Source organism: Quercus lobata, chromosome 3 (assembly GCF_001633185.2).
Source record: "Quercus lobata isolate SW786 chromosome 3, ValleyOak3.0 Primary Assembly, whole genome shotgun sequence".
Lineage (NCBI taxonomy): Eukaryota > Viridiplantae > Streptophyta > Magnoliopsida > Fagales > Fagaceae > Quercus > Quercus lobata.
In genome coordinates, this window is record NC_044906.1 from 29,466,779 (window position 1) to 29,484,022 (window position 17,244).

The 17,244-nt window shown below is 34.5% G+C and overlaps 2 protein-coding genes across 4 annotated transcripts in view; one reads left to right on the plus strand and one right to left on the minus strand.

The window, feature by feature from the left end:
- The first annotated feature begins 5,707 nt into the window (after positions 1-5,707).
- LOC115982766 (leucine-rich repeat receptor-like protein kinase PXL1) lies at positions 5,708-9,181 on the plus strand. Its single transcript, XM_031105478.1, has 2 exons — positions 5,708-8,354; positions 8,653-9,181. Exons 1-2 carry the CDS (start codon positions 5,708-5,710, stop codon positions 9,060-9,062), a joined length of 3,057 nt encoding a protein of 1,018 aa, XP_030961338.1. The 3' UTR covers positions 9,063-9,181.
- Positions 9,182-9,891: 710 nt separating this feature from the next.
- The window catches only part of LOC115980736 (probable inactive ATP-dependent zinc metalloprotease FTSHI 5, chloroplastic), a 34,753-nt gene continuing 27,400 nt past the window's right edge, over positions 9,892-17,244 (minus strand). Inside the window, exons 14-19 of one of the 3 annotated variants that reach the window (XM_031102955.1) lie at positions 15,329-15,514; positions 15,117-15,191; positions 13,602-13,661; positions 13,081-13,188; positions 11,948-12,028; positions 9,892-10,280 (exon numbers count right to left, since the gene is read on the minus strand). In XM_031102955.1, the coding sequence (XP_030958815.1) occupies positions 10,206-10,280; positions 11,948-12,028; positions 13,081-13,188; positions 13,602-13,661; positions 15,117-15,191; positions 15,329-15,514 (585 nt within the window). In that variant the 3' untranslated portion in view covers positions 9,892-10,205. Of the gene's footprint in view, positions 10,281-11,947; positions 12,029-13,080; positions 13,189-13,601; positions 13,662-15,116; positions 15,192-15,328; positions 15,515-16,005; positions 16,062-16,229; positions 16,303-17,244 lie in introns of those variants that run through there. The other 2 variants (XM_031102958.1, XM_031102957.1) reach the window with 2 other exon arrangements.

Consider the following 17,244-nt stretch of genomic DNA (forward strand, 5'->3'; position numbering starts at 1 on the left):
AAAACTAAGGGTATAAGAATAATTTCACAACATAAGGATAAAAAATGTCATTTGAAGCATCAGATGAGCAAAACATAATTCCAAACAAAATCAAAATTCCCAACAATCAAAACGATACCATGAGTGTAAAATTCAAACCACCGGATCAAGAAATCAAGTTTAGTTTTAATGGACATAAAGCATTCTTGAAATTAGGATAACCACATGTGATTATGACTGTTTAATTATGATTGATTTTTAAAACTAATCAATTTTAATTAACTATCTGTCAAAATCTTATTAGTTTAAGTTTTTATAAACAAAAATGTGTAAGAATACATAGTGTAAGGACCCAAATTACGGCCCAAGCCCAAGTGTATGGGATTTTGGTCCAATGAGCCCAGTACAATAAATTTGTAGAGAATGGGTCAAAGAATTAGGCTCTAATGAGTTAAACAACGGCTAGTACTGAATTAAATGACAATCAAACACAAATAAGAGGTTCTGATATCAATGGACTTTCAGTCCGAGGAGGTCACACTTGCATAAATTGATCACAATTGGATACAAAGACAATTTAGATTGCTACAGTGTTCTCTCTCTATTCTTCCTATCCTTTTCTCATGGAGGGTCTCTCACATTATATAGCTACTTTTGGATCATCTTGATCTTACACTTGTTGATCGTCTGAGCCCTTACTTGAGTACCTGTCCTATCAGACACCCTCTTTGACTTTCTATGAGTTATGGTAGCCAAGGCAGCACTGTTCTGAGGTCTTCTCCACATAAATGTGGCCAGAAAAGTAGCTGCAGTGCATATAATGCGATAGTAGCAGCTTTTCTTTAGATATTTTTGGGTTTCCTACCTTCCTGTATATTCATGAAGCACGTCCCTATCATTGGAGATTTCTGGAGAGTCATTCTAATTGCTGAAATAAATATTTGAGCTGTATTCATCATATCCGAGGAGGAGTTCCTCCTCAGACCACCTTCCATTCGTTCCTTATTTATGAGACTTTAAATTGAAACCCCTAATAACTATTTGTTCCTCCTCAATCCATTCAATGTCCTCAGAATAAGTCCAAGGCCTAATATATGATCCTAAGCCTTATCCCTACACATAGGATTTTTCTTTTCTTTTTTTGCATATTAGTTAATTATCTTCTACATATATATAATTAATTAAAATTTAAAAACCTTAATTAATAATTATCCCTTAAAAAATAATCTGATCATTAAAGACTAAAAATCAAGTTTAAAGCTCATAATCCCAAAATTATTCAAAAAGTCAAACAAAAATAGAAAAGGAGGCCCAAAGGTTAGAGAGTTGACACTCAGTACTCTTCCTGTCTTCCACATGTTTCTGCCTTTCTAGCTTAAATTCAACATTTAACCCAATTTTTTCTGATATGCACTCTTATATTATCACCTTGGTTGAAATATAATTTGAAATGGCTCTAAAATGGAAGAGTTCTCAGTTCTTATATGATAAGGGAAAAATTACAATAACAGTACTTACCCTTGAAAAGGTATAAAATGATACTCCAATTAAATCTGTCAGGATCCATTGGAAAACAACGATGTTAGAGAAGTCCACGTAGCGCGCTTCAGAGCTGACGGGGTGGCCTTAGGTAAAGAGTATGGGTAGCCGACAACAAGAAAGCTGAAGGGATTATATAGAGCTGACGACCCTGACATAGCTTAGCTTGGTCCCCACGTTAGCATATATACGGAAATATTTTGTGTTTCACGTTTAGTGCTACTCAAAATGACTCCTACAAGGAAAGGGTTCCGTAAAATATGGTCATGAGGATTCCTATAAGGAAAAGACTTCTAAACCAAGGAAAAGATGTCAACCCTCTACTACTATAAAAACCCCAATACCCTCACTAACTAAGGTACGTATAATTTACGCGCTCTGGCACTCTAGAGTTGTGAGAAATTCTAACTTGACTTTCGAAGGGTATTTGGCCAGCACCACACCGGTGCTCTCTGCAAGGTCTTCTCTTTTTGTGTTGTGCAGGTGTTGTTTCGAGTACATGAGGACCGTGTAGCTTACTGGTAGTTTTTTGGCATCATCATTATACAACAACAAAAACAAGAACTCAGAGAGAGCTAAAGAGAGTACCAGGGCTGCAACCAGTAGTAGTGTGACCTCCAACTCAAATTTTCTGAATAGCTAACCAAAATCCATGAAATTTAGATGTAAAAAACGTTTCCCCACTTACCCAAAATTATTTCAAACACTCTTTATCCATAAAACATAAAACTTCAGAGAAAGAATGGGAGAGCCCCACATCATTTTTTTTTTTTTCTTTTTTTGAGAAGGGAGAGCCCCACATCATGGTTTAGAGAGTTTGTCAATACTCAGTAAACTATCTAGCTAGGTCTGAGGACTAAAGAAGTATAATATTTTACACCAAATGTCTAGGCCTGAGTGAAGCAATCATTCCCACATTTTGGGATTAGGCATGCATGAATCGAAAAAGGATCCACTGCTCAATTATCAAGCAACTTTTCTCTTAACTATTTGCAATGGATAAACACTCGAGACTACTCTAGAGTCCCTTGTAATCATTCTATCTTTCGAATGACACAAGTTCTTGATTTTCATTTACTTTTATTTGCTTGCATTGGCTAGTTTACATTCAACATGGCTAAACTCCTCTTTGATTGAAGTTATGAACCTGCCTCACTTGATAAATCACTCTGATACCCGATAAGTAACAGAGATTTTCCAGACATGAATTGATCAGGTGTTAGGTATTTTAGTACTCCAGAGTCTAGAATTAGTTTTGATGAAATCAGAATATTAAGCCAATAGGTATTTTAGTACTCCAGAGTCTAGAATTAGAGATTTCTCAATCCAAGAAAGTTATGTTGGGGTCTGAAAAAAATACTCCAAACCAACTCAACCTCACCTATACACACCCCTAATCAAGGTCAGCCCAAGACTACGCCTAAGACCCCATTACAAAATGCCCTAAAAAGGCCCCACCCCACATTATAAAAAGACCCAAATTTTATCATACTAATTGTTTTTTTTTTTTTAAATTGTTATACACTATTTTTTTTTAACTCTTGACAAGGTTTCCATCATATTTTTTTATATAAGTAAAAATGTTTCCCAACCCAATTGAAACCTTAAATTGTTTGGAAAAAAAATGTTGTAAATGTGTCAAAATAGCTTGAGGCTTTAATTTTTGTAAATCAATATCCTATATAGTAGATTGTCAAACATTAGTTGCTCAATTTCTCTTATAGTCACACACCAAACAATTTTTATCTCTCTCTTAACACCAAAATAAAAATTGTAAATTAAATTACAATTTTACTTAACCATGCATTACAATATATGCAAGATAAAGTAAACTTTTTAAAAATAAAATAAATATTCAATTATTTTTATTAGATTTTATGCTCAAACTATAATATTTGATTCTCTATATGAAATTAACCTTGGTTTGGTTAGATAATGTATCAAGTTTTGTATTCAATTCATCAAATTAACCTTGGGTTAGTTAACATTAAATCAATTTATTTAATTAATATATGAAAATAAAATATCTCACCTAAATTTATTGTCTTATACCTCAAATTATATTTGGGCCGGCTCAACCCATAATATTTTGTGAAAGAAAAGTTGTAAAGTTGTGCACTTCACTTTACTATATTGCTAAAATCAAAGGAAAGAGATCACATAATTGTCCCAAAACACAATGGCATGATTTATACATTATTTAACAATAGCACCGCTCAAATTTAGTGACATGTACTCTTTTCCATTTCTTTATCCTTTATGCTTGGCAAATGCTTATATGGGTAATTCAGTATATCTCAATCGAAGATAATGCAGGAGGAGCCAAACCACCAGCACCACTATTGAATTCATATGCTACCCACCATTTGATTCCCCAAGCACTCTATAATGATGAAATAGTCATTGGTTGTGGAGGCTTTGGCATAAAGCCATGTGGGGCACCTAATCTTGTTATTGCTTGTGGATTCTCAAATGGGTACAAAAAAAATATAAGAGAAAATATGTATGTAACACCACTTTCCTTAAGGCAATATGACCAATGATGAGGATTTTGAGTTCTTTCCCTAGGAAGCTGCCCTTCCACATGGCTTCCAGCTCTTCACCATGTTAAATGGGTAGAATTATTACCCTTTAATTGCAAAAGTTTTGTAATACTAGCTTTCATATCATATATTAATATTCTTTGCATTTTTAAATTTTAAATAATTGCATAGAGCCAGAGTTGTGCATGTGCAGACTTAGGAACGGGCTTCAATTGTTTTATTGGAGTCAGGGAATGGCGGTTGGTGGCCAGACAATGATTGTCTCAAAACATTTTCACCCCATGGGACCCATTATCTGTTTCTCTATTTCATGAAGAAAGCTCCAACTTGTCTGTTATTTATATAATCTTTTTCCACCTTGTAACATGATGAGATTCTCTAATGTCCACTTAATTATTTTTGAGGTTTGAGGAAACAATTAACTTGATAAACATAAACTCAAAATTGAATGACCCCCAGTATATGCATTTAGAGGCATGAGGCATGGCAAAAGTGATTATTAATAATAATAAAAAAACGCTCAACGTGGGTTTTAATTAACTCTACTAATAAAGAAATAAAACGTAGGTGATAGGTTTCAATTAGCTTTAATGATAAAAAAAAATATATATATATATATATATTTCAATTAGCTCTACCGATAATAAAAAAAAATGTGAGTTCCAATTAGTTCTATTGATAAAAAATAAAAAATTTGTTATCGAATAAAATACCTAAATTCGAATTTCACCTGCATAAAAAAGAAACTTATTAGTATCTTGATTTAATAGTAAATAGCAATCATCATGAAATGCTCATCATAAATTTCAAATCCTATCGTGTATATATATAAAAAAATAAAAAGGATCAAAAAAAAAAAAAATGCCTCGGTATTCATGTCCTTGTTAGTATTAAGTGGCAACTGGCAACGATAGGAATGGCGGAATATAATGACAGCATCTAATGATGCTTTAACTACAAGTCTAGAAGAAAGTGAACTGAGAGGCAGCCAAATCTAGAAGAAAAGGATGTCAGAGGATTTATTTTATGGTGGACTATATGGTTTGTTGTACTATGATTTATGTAGAATGAAAGTTTTAAGAGACAAGTTAGGTGAAAAAAGGAAGCAAGCCATTGTGCTGCGGCCTATAGTTCCAAACTTACAGTACCTTTTTAAATAGAAATAAGGTAGGAAAGTTTCACAATTCAATCTTGATAATGAATTTCCAGTAAAAAAAAGATGGTAAATGCAGGGATGCAAGTTCATTTTCCCTTAAAAATTAAGGAATCAAAGTAATAAAAAAATGAGACACAGGTAATATTATTAGTTTATCACCCATTTGGGTTGACCAAGATCAAATTATAGGAAGAACATAAGTACAATTATCAGTAGTCAGTGTAAACACATTCTCTCCATGTTTTAATGTCTAAGAGATATCCAGTAAGTCCAAAGCTTTACAGTCATTAAGTGCAGATCATTAGCTGGTACAGATCCCAAGAACCCACGTATTCACAATAATCTAATCCTCATTTGTCATTAATTATCAATACCTAAACTCTCTTTTTCTCTCTCTCAAATTCATATAACTCCCTCTTGCCACCTTCTAGCTCCTTTGTTCCACAAAGTCAGAAAATGCAATACAACTAAGAGGAACCAACAGAACAAAATGCAAACCCACTTGCTGTTCTTCTACTGTTACATTGGCCTCTCGCTTGTTTTTTCTGAGGGTGCTCAAACTTTGCTAAATGATGAATTGTCAACATTGATATCAATAAAATCTAGTCTTATTGATCCTTTAGATTACCTGAAGGATTGGCAGATGCCAAGCAAAGCTGTAGAGAATGGTTCATCCCATTGTAACTGGACTGGTGTCTGGTGCAACTCCAGAGGCCTTTTGGAGAAGCTTGATCTCTCCAACATGAATCTCAGTGGCAGTGTATCAGACAACATTCAAGGACTCCATAGTCTTTCTTCTCTCAACATTTGCAGTAATGGATTTGCCTCATCATTGCCAAAATCACTATCCAATCTTACTTCATTGAAGAGCATTGATGTAAGTCAGAATAATTTCATTGGCAGCTTCCCTACAGGTCTTGGAAGTGCCTCAGGACTTACTTTAGTAAATGCATCAAGCAATAATTTCTCAGGTCTCCTTCCAGAGGATCTTGGAAATGCAACATCACTTGAGATACTCGATTTGAGAGGGAGCTTCTTGGAAGGGTCAATCCCTGCATCTTTCATGAATTTGCAAAAACTGAAGTTCCTTGGCCTTTCAGGGAATAACTTCACTGGAAAGATTCCGCTTGAACTTGGGAAACTTTCTTCCTTGGAGACCATAATTCTTGGGTACAACGATTTTGAAGGCGAAATCCCAGCAGAGCTAGGCAACCTTACCAAACTCCAGTATCTTGACTTGGCAGTTGGCAGTCTCAGTGGCCGGATTCCACCTGAATTGGGTAAGCTTAAACAACTTACTACAGTTTATTTGTACAAAAACAACTTCACAGGAAAGATTCCACCAGAATTTGGTAACATTACATCGCTGGTGTTTCTGGATCTCTCTGATAATCAGATTTCAGGAGAGATTCCAGCTGAGCTAGCAGAATTGAAGAACTTGCAGCTCTTGAATCTAATGTGCAATAAACTGACTGGTACAATTCCAAGCAAGCTCGGTGAGTTGACTACATTAGAGGTACTTGAGCTATGGAAGAATTTTTTGACAGGACCTTTGCCAATAAATCTTGGACGAAAGTCCCCCTTGCAATGGCTAGATGTGTCGTCAAATTCATTATCGGGTGAGATTCCACCAGGTTTATGTGATTCAGGCAATCTCACTAAACTCATCCTCTTCAACAATTCCTTTTCGGGTCCCATCCCTATTGGTCTCTCCACATGCAAGTCACTAGTCCGTGTCCGGATGCAAAATAACCACATTTCCGGGACCATTCCAGTTGGTTTAGGATATATCCCAATACTTCAACGACTGGAGCTGGCAAACAACAATCTCACTGGCCAAATCCCAGAAGATATTGCCTTGTCTACATCACTTTCTTTCATTGATGTTTCTTCAAACCATCTTGAGTCATCTCTTCCTTACACCATTCTTTCCATTCCTAATCTACAAAGTTTCATCGCTTCCAACAACAATCTGGATGGGAACATCCCAGACCAGTTCCAAGATTGTTCATCGCTTTCTTTGCTTGATCTTTCAAAGAACCATATTTCTGGAAAAATTCCAGAGAGTATTGCCTCATGTGAAAAACTGGTGAATCTAAACCTCAGAAACAACCAGCTCACTGGAGAAATTCCAAAAGCAATTTCAACAATGCCCACATTAGCCATTCTTGATCTGTCCAACAATTCTCTTATTGGTCAGATACCAGAAAATTTTGGAAGCTCACCAACCCTGGAAATGGTCAACCTGTCTTTCAATAAGCTTGAGGGTCCAGTCCCCTCAAATGGTATGTTAATGACCATAAATCCCAATGATCTTATGGGCAATGCTGGTCTTTGTGGTGGCATACTTCCACCATGTTCTCAAAATTATGCTGCACCAAAAGGCCAGCTGCAGAAAATGCATATCAAGCACATCATTATTGGATTTATTATTGGAATTTCAACAATTTTCTTTCTTGGCATTGCATTCTTCATTGGAAGATGGCTATATAGACGATGGTACTTATGTAACAGCTTCTTTGAAGATCTGTTCAAGCAGAGCAACGAGCTCTGGCCCTGGAGACTAGTAGCATTCCAAAGGGTCAGTTTCACCAGCAGTGACATACTAGCTTGCATCAAGGAATCAAATATTATCGGCATGGGGGGAACTGGTGTGGTCTACAAGGCAGAAATCCATCGGCCACATGTAGTTGTGGCTGTTAAGAAGCTATGGAGATCAGGATCAGACATTGAAAATGGTGATGATCTATTGGGAGAGGTGAATCTCTTGGGAAGGCTTCGGCATCGGAACATTGTCAGGGTTTTAGGGTATATTCACAATGAAACTGACATAATGATGGCATATGAGTACATGCCAAATGGGAACCTGGGGACAGCACTCCACGGTGAACATGCTGGAAAGTTGTTGGTGGACTGGGTTTCACGGTACAATATAGCTATCGGTGTGGCACACGGGTTGCATTACCTCCACCACGACTGCCACCCACCTATAATCCACCGGGATATTAAGTCCAACAACATACTGCTTGATGCCAATCTTGATGCTCGGATAGCAGATTTCGGGTTGGCGAGGATGATGGTTCATAAGAATGAGACAGTTTCTATGGTGGCTGGATCATATGGATATATTGCACCTGGTTAGTAACCAAACTATGACTCTTACACTAATGACTAGTTTCAGTTGCACTGACCACTACTTTGTTAAACTAGTTAGTTTAGGAAGATAGGAATTATTAGATCAACTAAAGTTTGATGACATTTTTCCCTTTCTGGGAATTCTGTTGGTAGAACAAGAAAATCAACACCTTTGTGCACATTAAATTTCACAATGCCAGAATAACATTCCAAAAGTAAACTAGTAGAAATTTGAAATGCATTTGAAAATCTGCTAATAACGTCGTGAATAATATTGTTCTTTCTTTTCTTTAATGACAGAATATGGATACACTCTGAAGGTCAGTGAGAAGACTGACATATATAGTTTTGGTGTAGTACTTTTGGAGCTTCTGACTGGGAAAATGCCATTAGATCCTTCATTTGGGGAATCAATCGATATTGTCGAATGGTTTCGTAGGAAGATTAGAAAAAACAGGCCCTTAGATGAAGCATTGGACCCAAGCATAGCTGGAGAATGCAAACATGTACAAGAAGAAATGCTTCTTGTCCTTCAAATAGCACTTCTTTGCACAGCAAAGCTCCCCAGGGATAGACCATCTATGAGGGACATCATAACAATGCTTGGGGAGGCAAAACCAAGAAGGAAAAGCATTTGCCATAATGGGGTAAACAATGGTAGAAAAGAGAAGCCAATCTTTAGTACCTCACCTATAATAGGCCTTTTGTAGGAACGATTTCTGCAGGCTGTTATTGAGTAAATAGTCTTCTCGAGTTTTTATTCTTTCCTCTCTTTTTTAACTCCTTTTCCAGCCCGGCTAAATTCAATATCATGTGTTCAATTACAGGAGCCAAGAAGGTGAATGTTCATGTATAATTATTTAATGTCAAATCAATAATGTTAATTTTATTTCATTTATGATATCAATTGCTTGAGAAATTGAGATATTGCCTTTATAATTCCTCTATTTCACAAAAAGTGTATCCATGTCGAGTCAATCCAATATCATGTTAATTGCTGATATCATAGTAAGCAAATTATTTACAGTTCCTTTTTATTGTTACCCTTAATTTTTTGGAGGCTTTAGCTATTAGAAATCAACCATGATATGTTTTACACATACCCATATATTTGAAACCAGAAATCAAATTGATGTTACTGAGCTTTTCCCTGTGCTTTCATAATTTCATTTTTCCCAGCTTTGCTGTCCTTTATCATATTAGCATTCCCTTCTCTTTCTTGGCAAAGTGCTGATTGTATTGTGCAAAATAGATAGTTTTAGGAAGAAAAAATTAATAATTAACCAATCCAAACATGACAACTGTACATAACAGGTCACAACTCTTTTCATGACAATAAAAATTCTATTTAATTGCCTAAATTATTATTTTATTACAGTATCTACGACATGATCCTCAAGGACTAGACAATTTATAGTTCCAAGTGCATAAACAGACAGGTTGAAAGTGATTCATAGATTTCAAACCCACTAGATGGTGGGTGTGAAAATTACCAATCAACATCCGTGTGTTGTGTGTATATTTAGGTACTCCTAAAAATCATTACAAGCAGAACAAGATATGCTTTTAAAATGGTTAATGCTATGAATCTAAATTACACTGTTGAGAAAAGAGAGCAGGAAGGACTTTCAACCCATTATTAAAACAATAAACAATGGTTAAGAAGGAAAAATGGCACCTCTTCTCAACCCAAAATTACTTTATGTACAACTAGTTTACATCATTATCTCCCATGCTAAAAAGGGATATACTGCACCATTAAAAAAATCCATCAATGCTGTATAAGCAAAAACTAGGAATCAAATTTGAATCTATAGTAGATGTCAGCTTCAGAACCATATATTTTATTGAACTTAGTCTGATGTTGGTGCACTTAAAAGAGCAGTCCCGGTTGTATTCCCACCATCAAGAAAGCTGACAGACAATGGCTGGAAAGAAGTGGAGGCGAAAAGTGTGCATGAGAGAGAGAGAGAGAGAAAGGCCCATTCAAAGATTAAAGATCCATATGACAAGTATATAATTTGACCCAAAAAAAAAAAATACTGATCAACTTAAATGCAAAACCCTTATGCATGAAACACAAAAAAAAAAAAACAAGTAACCTGTAATACAGTTCCCAATTTATATCAACTTTTACATAAAGTATACATAGACAATAGGATTATACTCAGCTTGCTCGTTAAGTCTCTATAGGTTTGGGCCAAGGACCTAGGATCAACTCTGACTTTAATCAGGGTAAGGGTTCATAGTTAAGGCAAGGGCTGCCATTTGTCATGCAGGATAAATTTTTCATCTATTGTTCAGAGACTTAAAAGTAATTGACACATAAGTCATGAAGAAAACAAAATCATTTTTAATGATGATTATAGAAAGATGACATTGCTTTTTTCTAAACAACGATGCATCACTTGTCCAAAATATAAATCATCTTATATTTTATCAAAACTAATCACAAACCCACATGATGAGTGGGAAAATGTAATATAATTATTTTATAAGAATATAATGTAAAATTTGTAGGTTAAATAGTGTGTTATTTAAAAGTTCTTTTCTATTTTTATAAGTTTTATGTAATCGAACATATAGTGTATTTTACATTTTATATATATATGAATGAAAATTATAATATTGTTTTATATAAATGGAGAAGATGTTATTATAAGGACTTTTTTTAAATATACCATAATCGGTTGACTAATTTGAACATATCCGAAAATAAAAGTATAATGCCTATATTATTGAAACTTGAATTTTAAGGTCATCTTGTGAATATTTATCATTTTTATTGCTTTTTGAGGGCTCATATCTCTAATTTCTAAGGTCTATTTTGTTTGTATTTTTTAACCAAAAACTAAAAAGTTAGGCCCAAATAGAATAAAATTTCATACTTTTCAACCCAAAAATTAAGGAAAAAAATGAATTTTAAGCACAAAAATGAAAAGGCAACCTACAAAAAGAATCAATTTAAGGCCCAAAATGGACCAAACAGGACCGCATTAGACTGAAGTGGACTGAATGGACCATAGTGAACTAAAATAAATGGAGGCAAGTGGACTGAATGGTCCAAACAAAGTGAACCAAAATGTTAATAAATATTACGCTTCAACTTTTAGATATTATATTGATTGGTTTTCCAATTCCCTTTTAACTGACTTGGAAATTAGTGATTATTCTCAGCCAAATTATCCCATAATTTTAAAGGGGTCACAATGTCAATACCGGGGTGCAAGCCTGTTAATATAGTTGTAAAATTCACTACTTGGTTTGTTGACTCTAGAGCTGAGCACCACAGAGAACCTGATTCAAGTCCATGGATTTCTGAGATATGCTTATATAAGGGGACAGTCTATGAACTCTATTTACTTTTTCTTCTTTTACTATTTTCTGCTCAAAGCAAGGGCATAATATGAATGCACTCCATCAAGAACACTATCAAAAGGGCGACCCACTAGGACAACCAATGCATTTTAACCTTAAACGACTAAATGCTTTAATAATAAATCCTAATGAGTAAAAAATTGTATTATATGAGATCATAATGAATTATTGGTAGTCACCAAAAAAAAATAATAATGAACTATTGGTTCAAACGTACCTCAATATCATAAGATTTTGAAAGAAAAAATGGCTCTTTCTCTCGTATCCCACCATAGTCTTCAACCATTCTTTCCAAATCCTGATAAATGGAGAGTAAATCATTATATCGACAACACTAAAATATCATCGATAATTCCGGAATTAAACCAACAATAACCAGGTTTTCATAAGATTATATCATGATTCTAATTCTACTTTCCTTTTTTAGGGGGGCGCGGGATATACCAAATTGAAGGCCAATCAGATCCAGATTTGAAATCAATGAAAATTGATTGTATTGAAATGAATTTTTAAAAAATTTATAAAAAAAAAAACCCTCAGATTTGACCTAACCAAGAACAATTAAATACATTATGCACTAGATTTATATGTCCAGTGATGCTAGTTGCAGGGGAAAATTGCCAATTTTTAAAATAGAAGAGAGTGGAAGAAGCAATGGGATTTATACATAGCACTTCCGTATAACTATACCATACACACATCCAACATAGTTGGTATTAAGACTTGAATTCAAAAAAAAAAAAAAAAAAAAAAAATTTACTGGCAAGTTATACACCCAATGAGTTTTGAGCCCATGACCTAACCCACAACACATTCTTGTGGGAGGAGGAAGTACTATTTGAGCCCAAGCTCATTGTCATATCTGGAAATCAAATATAATAATTGTATTCGGTCTTAAATGGAAGCATTTTTTGGGATATATAGAACTTGAATTCAAACTCTGATATTCTTGAATTCACTCTGAAGTTGACCCTATTTAAGTCCCAAAACAAAACCTATACAGTGCATTGTAAGAAACTCTTGAACTATATAGATTGTTCATCATTCTTTTATCAGAAGACCCTTATGAATCCAATATGAAAATAGTCAAGGTAGACTCCAAGTCAGCTCCATCTGACATGCTGACTTTTTTTATTTTCTACTACTTCTGGAAGTGACATGCAGTCATGCACACACACATGCACCAACATATTACGATCTCCAAATTTACGTCTCAAAGTCCTTCAGAAATATTTAAACAGAGACTGAAAATAATTTACTTCTGGAAATTCAACAAGCACAACAGTTATATTAAGGGACATGTTAGAATATGCGTGCAAAATTTAAACAATTCAAATAATGGCTCTTTACCTTTCTAGTCAAGATTTCAAACTGAAGCAATTCCTCAACAATCTTTTCAAGAACTTGACGATTTCTTTGAAGCATTTCTTTTGCTTTACAATATGCTAGATCATACATCTACAACATAACAAACATTTACCGAAGGTTATCAATCAATCTTATTCCAAATAGCCCCTTTATTGGTGTTTGGTGTATCATGTACTCCCTCTGTCCCATAATGAATATCTTCATTGAAAAAGCAAAACACATTCTAGGGAGAAGCATTTAATACTTTACACATATATTTCCCAATACTCTCAAAATTAACCTCAAACTGTGAGTTTTTGACATTTCTATTAAGGAAATACATTTTAAATTGAGGGATAAAAAGGGAAACTGAAAATTTTTAATTAAAATTTTCAATATAGGACACACATTGTGGGGCAACAAATAAAAAGGAAGAAAGGTGCTCATTATGGATTATGAGTAGGAGCCTAAGAGTTGCATCGTAGAAGATGAAGTAAATATGCACAATCATAACATATACTTGCCTTTTCAACTTTGGCTGCTATCTCATACTCATGGTTGTTCCCCATGCTTAAAGCTGTAACCTATGCCAGTAAAATATGAACATTCAATCACTATAACAACAAGCTCATAAGCCCCTTGAAAAAGAATAAAGATAATTGAAAATGAGTTTTTCAAAAGAGTCAAGAGTAACAAGAGAGCATTATCCCTTGCAAGTCCAGACTAGTATCATTGTCACATTGCTCTAAAATATATCAATAACATAGAATTGCCTAATGAGTGAGCACTATGATGTTTATTATGAAAATGGCTATATTACCCACTATCAACATCTATGACAAGTGTCACCACCAGTCATTGCCACTGCTCCTCAACACATTCTCCATTAGAAGTCACATCCAGGTCCATCATAATTATAACCAATTTTGGCCATTTCTACAACACAGCATCTACCATTTTTTTATATGTTGCTAGCGCAACCATCATCACCATCAAGGCGTGTAGACCACAACAGACCACCAAAATCAACATCCATCAACCTCAAGTCATTACCTAATACTGTTATACAGCCATTAATGGAAGGATCACTTCTCAAAGTTGTCGCTAAACACTCGCATGAGCATGTGTACACACACAGAAGGAACACAACCAAGAGAAAATCCCATTTACAGTTGCCTGTGTCTTCAAGTGCTATAATTATCATCATCATCATCACATGCAAAAGAAAAGGAAATACACACTCCTAAACCCCACCAAAATGCCCCCACATGGCAATAATATTTCGGATAGCCTATCAAAGAAAATTTCCCCATGTGGAACTTCATCTTGAAACAAATAAAAACAAGAATTTTAGGGATTATAATTTTCATTCTTCCCAGACAAAAGAATGAAACCAGGAGATAGAAATTTAACAAATTTTTCCCTTCATTCTGTACACTCTTTTTTCTAATTATTTAATTCCAACTTTCCGAGCCTCCTAAATCAACAGGTTCATCCTTAGGAACCATATCACATCCCAGATCTAATGAGATAGATGAATTGAGACGGTATTTGGTAAATAAGTTAATTTGTGACAACATTAGGCTTATTCATCTCAATTTGTCCTTCCTTCCTCGGTTGGTCCAAAATGTAGCTCATTCCCTATTAACTAAATTAATTTCAATATTGTGTGGTCATTATCCACAATTTACCAATTTTATTTGAGAATAGTATTTGTTTTCTGCACAAAGCAATCCTAAATGAGGAAGGTCCATGTAGTTAACAAATTATTATCTATCATTAGTTTGAGCAGTCTGTTTAAAAGCAAATAAAATGAAATAGGAACATGCAAGTTCTCTTAAAACGTGTATGGTACAAATCATAAGAAGAGAGTATCATATAAATTAAAAAATTCCAACAAGATATTTGTCTTTGTGTAATCCATTACTCACTCTTGGAGGTGCTCTACTAATATGCATTTCACTTTCAAAATGCTCCAAGAGCAATGGAACCAGTTATTTTGTAATAATTTACTTTTGGATTTGAAGAAAGGAGAATACCGCATTACTATGATGGTAAATTGCAGGGCTATCATCAGGACCCCATCCATATTGAATCACCATACGTGTGGCTATCTGTTGCACCCCAAAGATAGAAAAAAATAAACAAATAATCCCTATGATGCTCAAAATTAAGTTCTATAGGTTTTTCTCATTCATAATAAATTCAACTTTGAAATATCACACAAGCATAATGCATTTCATGAAACAACCTCTTGTGCCTGCTTTAATTCTTCAGAAGAAAGAAAATTTTCTTCCCCAAAAGGAAGTATCATTTGGGCTGCAATATATGAACCAAAGCAAAATACAAGCTTCTTTTCAAGGTATGATCTTGATTCTGAATTCGCATTCATAGAGCCTTCATTTCTCGCCTTAGTGATTTTTGTGCATCCAATTCCCTGTAAGAAGCGTAAGAGTTAATCAGTGCTCCACTCAATGGAGTTCCCCAAACAATTTGATCAATGGCATATGACCCAAACAAAATGATAACATTTTTTCACCGTTTCCAGAGACAAATGGCTGCAACTATCCTAAATATCAAAATGAAGTTGGGAGAAAAAAATTGGGCAAATAACCACAGACAAAGACATATTACTGGTGAGCCTCAGTTCAGATAAGGGGATTATTTGGACTTCAAAGCAAATATGACAATTTTTATAGACATATCTTAGTATACTGCATGCTCATACATATTCTTGGGTGCAGTTCACTTGTTAAGGATCCATTTTTGACACATCATGTAAAATTTCTTCCAGGATATAAAAGTTAATAAGATTATACCTTCCTTGTTGGGCTCTATTTACTTCCAATGGGATGACATTTTGTGTTCCAATCGCATGTTTTTATTGTACATAAGCAAGTTATAAGTGCGGGTCAGTCCCCATCTAATGCACACACACGTCTTTTATTGACTGACTCTTTTCAAAGAAGACATTTTGGAACATCCTGAAGTGGAATAGAGTGGAATAAAGTACTAACAATTTGGGAGGGATGGAATAATACCTTAACAATCTGATATCATAATCGTATTAGCAAAAATTCAAAATTATTTAACAAGAAATGTATCATTTAAGTTGTCTAGAGAAATATAACAGAAAATAGCAAAAACGATACTTCCTCTGTCCCAAATTGAGTTGCAGTTCCCATTTGTTTCCTTCCTTTGGTGGTACACACTTTCTACTTTAGTCTGTATGGAAAAGAGTGTCAATTTTTAAAATGTCAAAGCTTTACAGTTTTCACTTTCCTGCATCATTCTTAATTCAAAAAGATACAAATTGAGTCACAGTTTGGGGAGGAGTGAGGTTAATGGTTTATGAAACCTTTGCAAGGTGCCCATGGTTGTGCTTTATGGAAGGAGATTAGAATGAGAGGGGATAGTGTTTTTACGATACATCCATTTTGATATTGGCTCTGGCAATAGAATTCATTTCTGGCATGACTGTTGGTGTGGAGATCAGCCTTTTAGGATGATGTTCCTGTATTGTTTGAAAATGCCACAGATAGGGAAGCATTGGTGGAGTCATTGTTAGATAGACCGGCAGAGGGGGAGAGGAGGAACTAGGATGTGAGTTTCTTGCGGAATTTTAATGATTGGGAGTTACAAGTGGTGGCTGCATTTCTCAACCTGATAGACTCCCATATTCCTATTAGAGGGGGGAAAATCAGAGGAGATGGAAGTTTATAGGGATTGAAGTTTCAATGTTCAATATTTTTATAAGGACAAAGTTTAGCTACAAAATTGGTTATAACCTAAGGTTACAACCTTACTCAATAAAATAAATATTACTATATATTTTGAAAATCTAACTGTTGAATTTCATGTTCTATATGCTCTTAATACACATATCAAATTTTGTGTCAATCAGATATTATTTACCATATGATCTATAAGCTTATATTTTATGCATAATTTTAAAATACAAAAACTTGCAATTTAAACAATTTATTGATGACATAGCTATTGATCTTTAATTTTCTAGAAATTTTGCAAGTATGGAAAATGTAAGAAAAAGATTTCCTCCAACGGTGAATTTGTCAAAATTCACCTCCAATAAAAAAATATTAAGGTTAATTTTGTAGCTAAACTTTGACATTTTTATAATGTATTCGGGGGATCATCTCCTGTTCT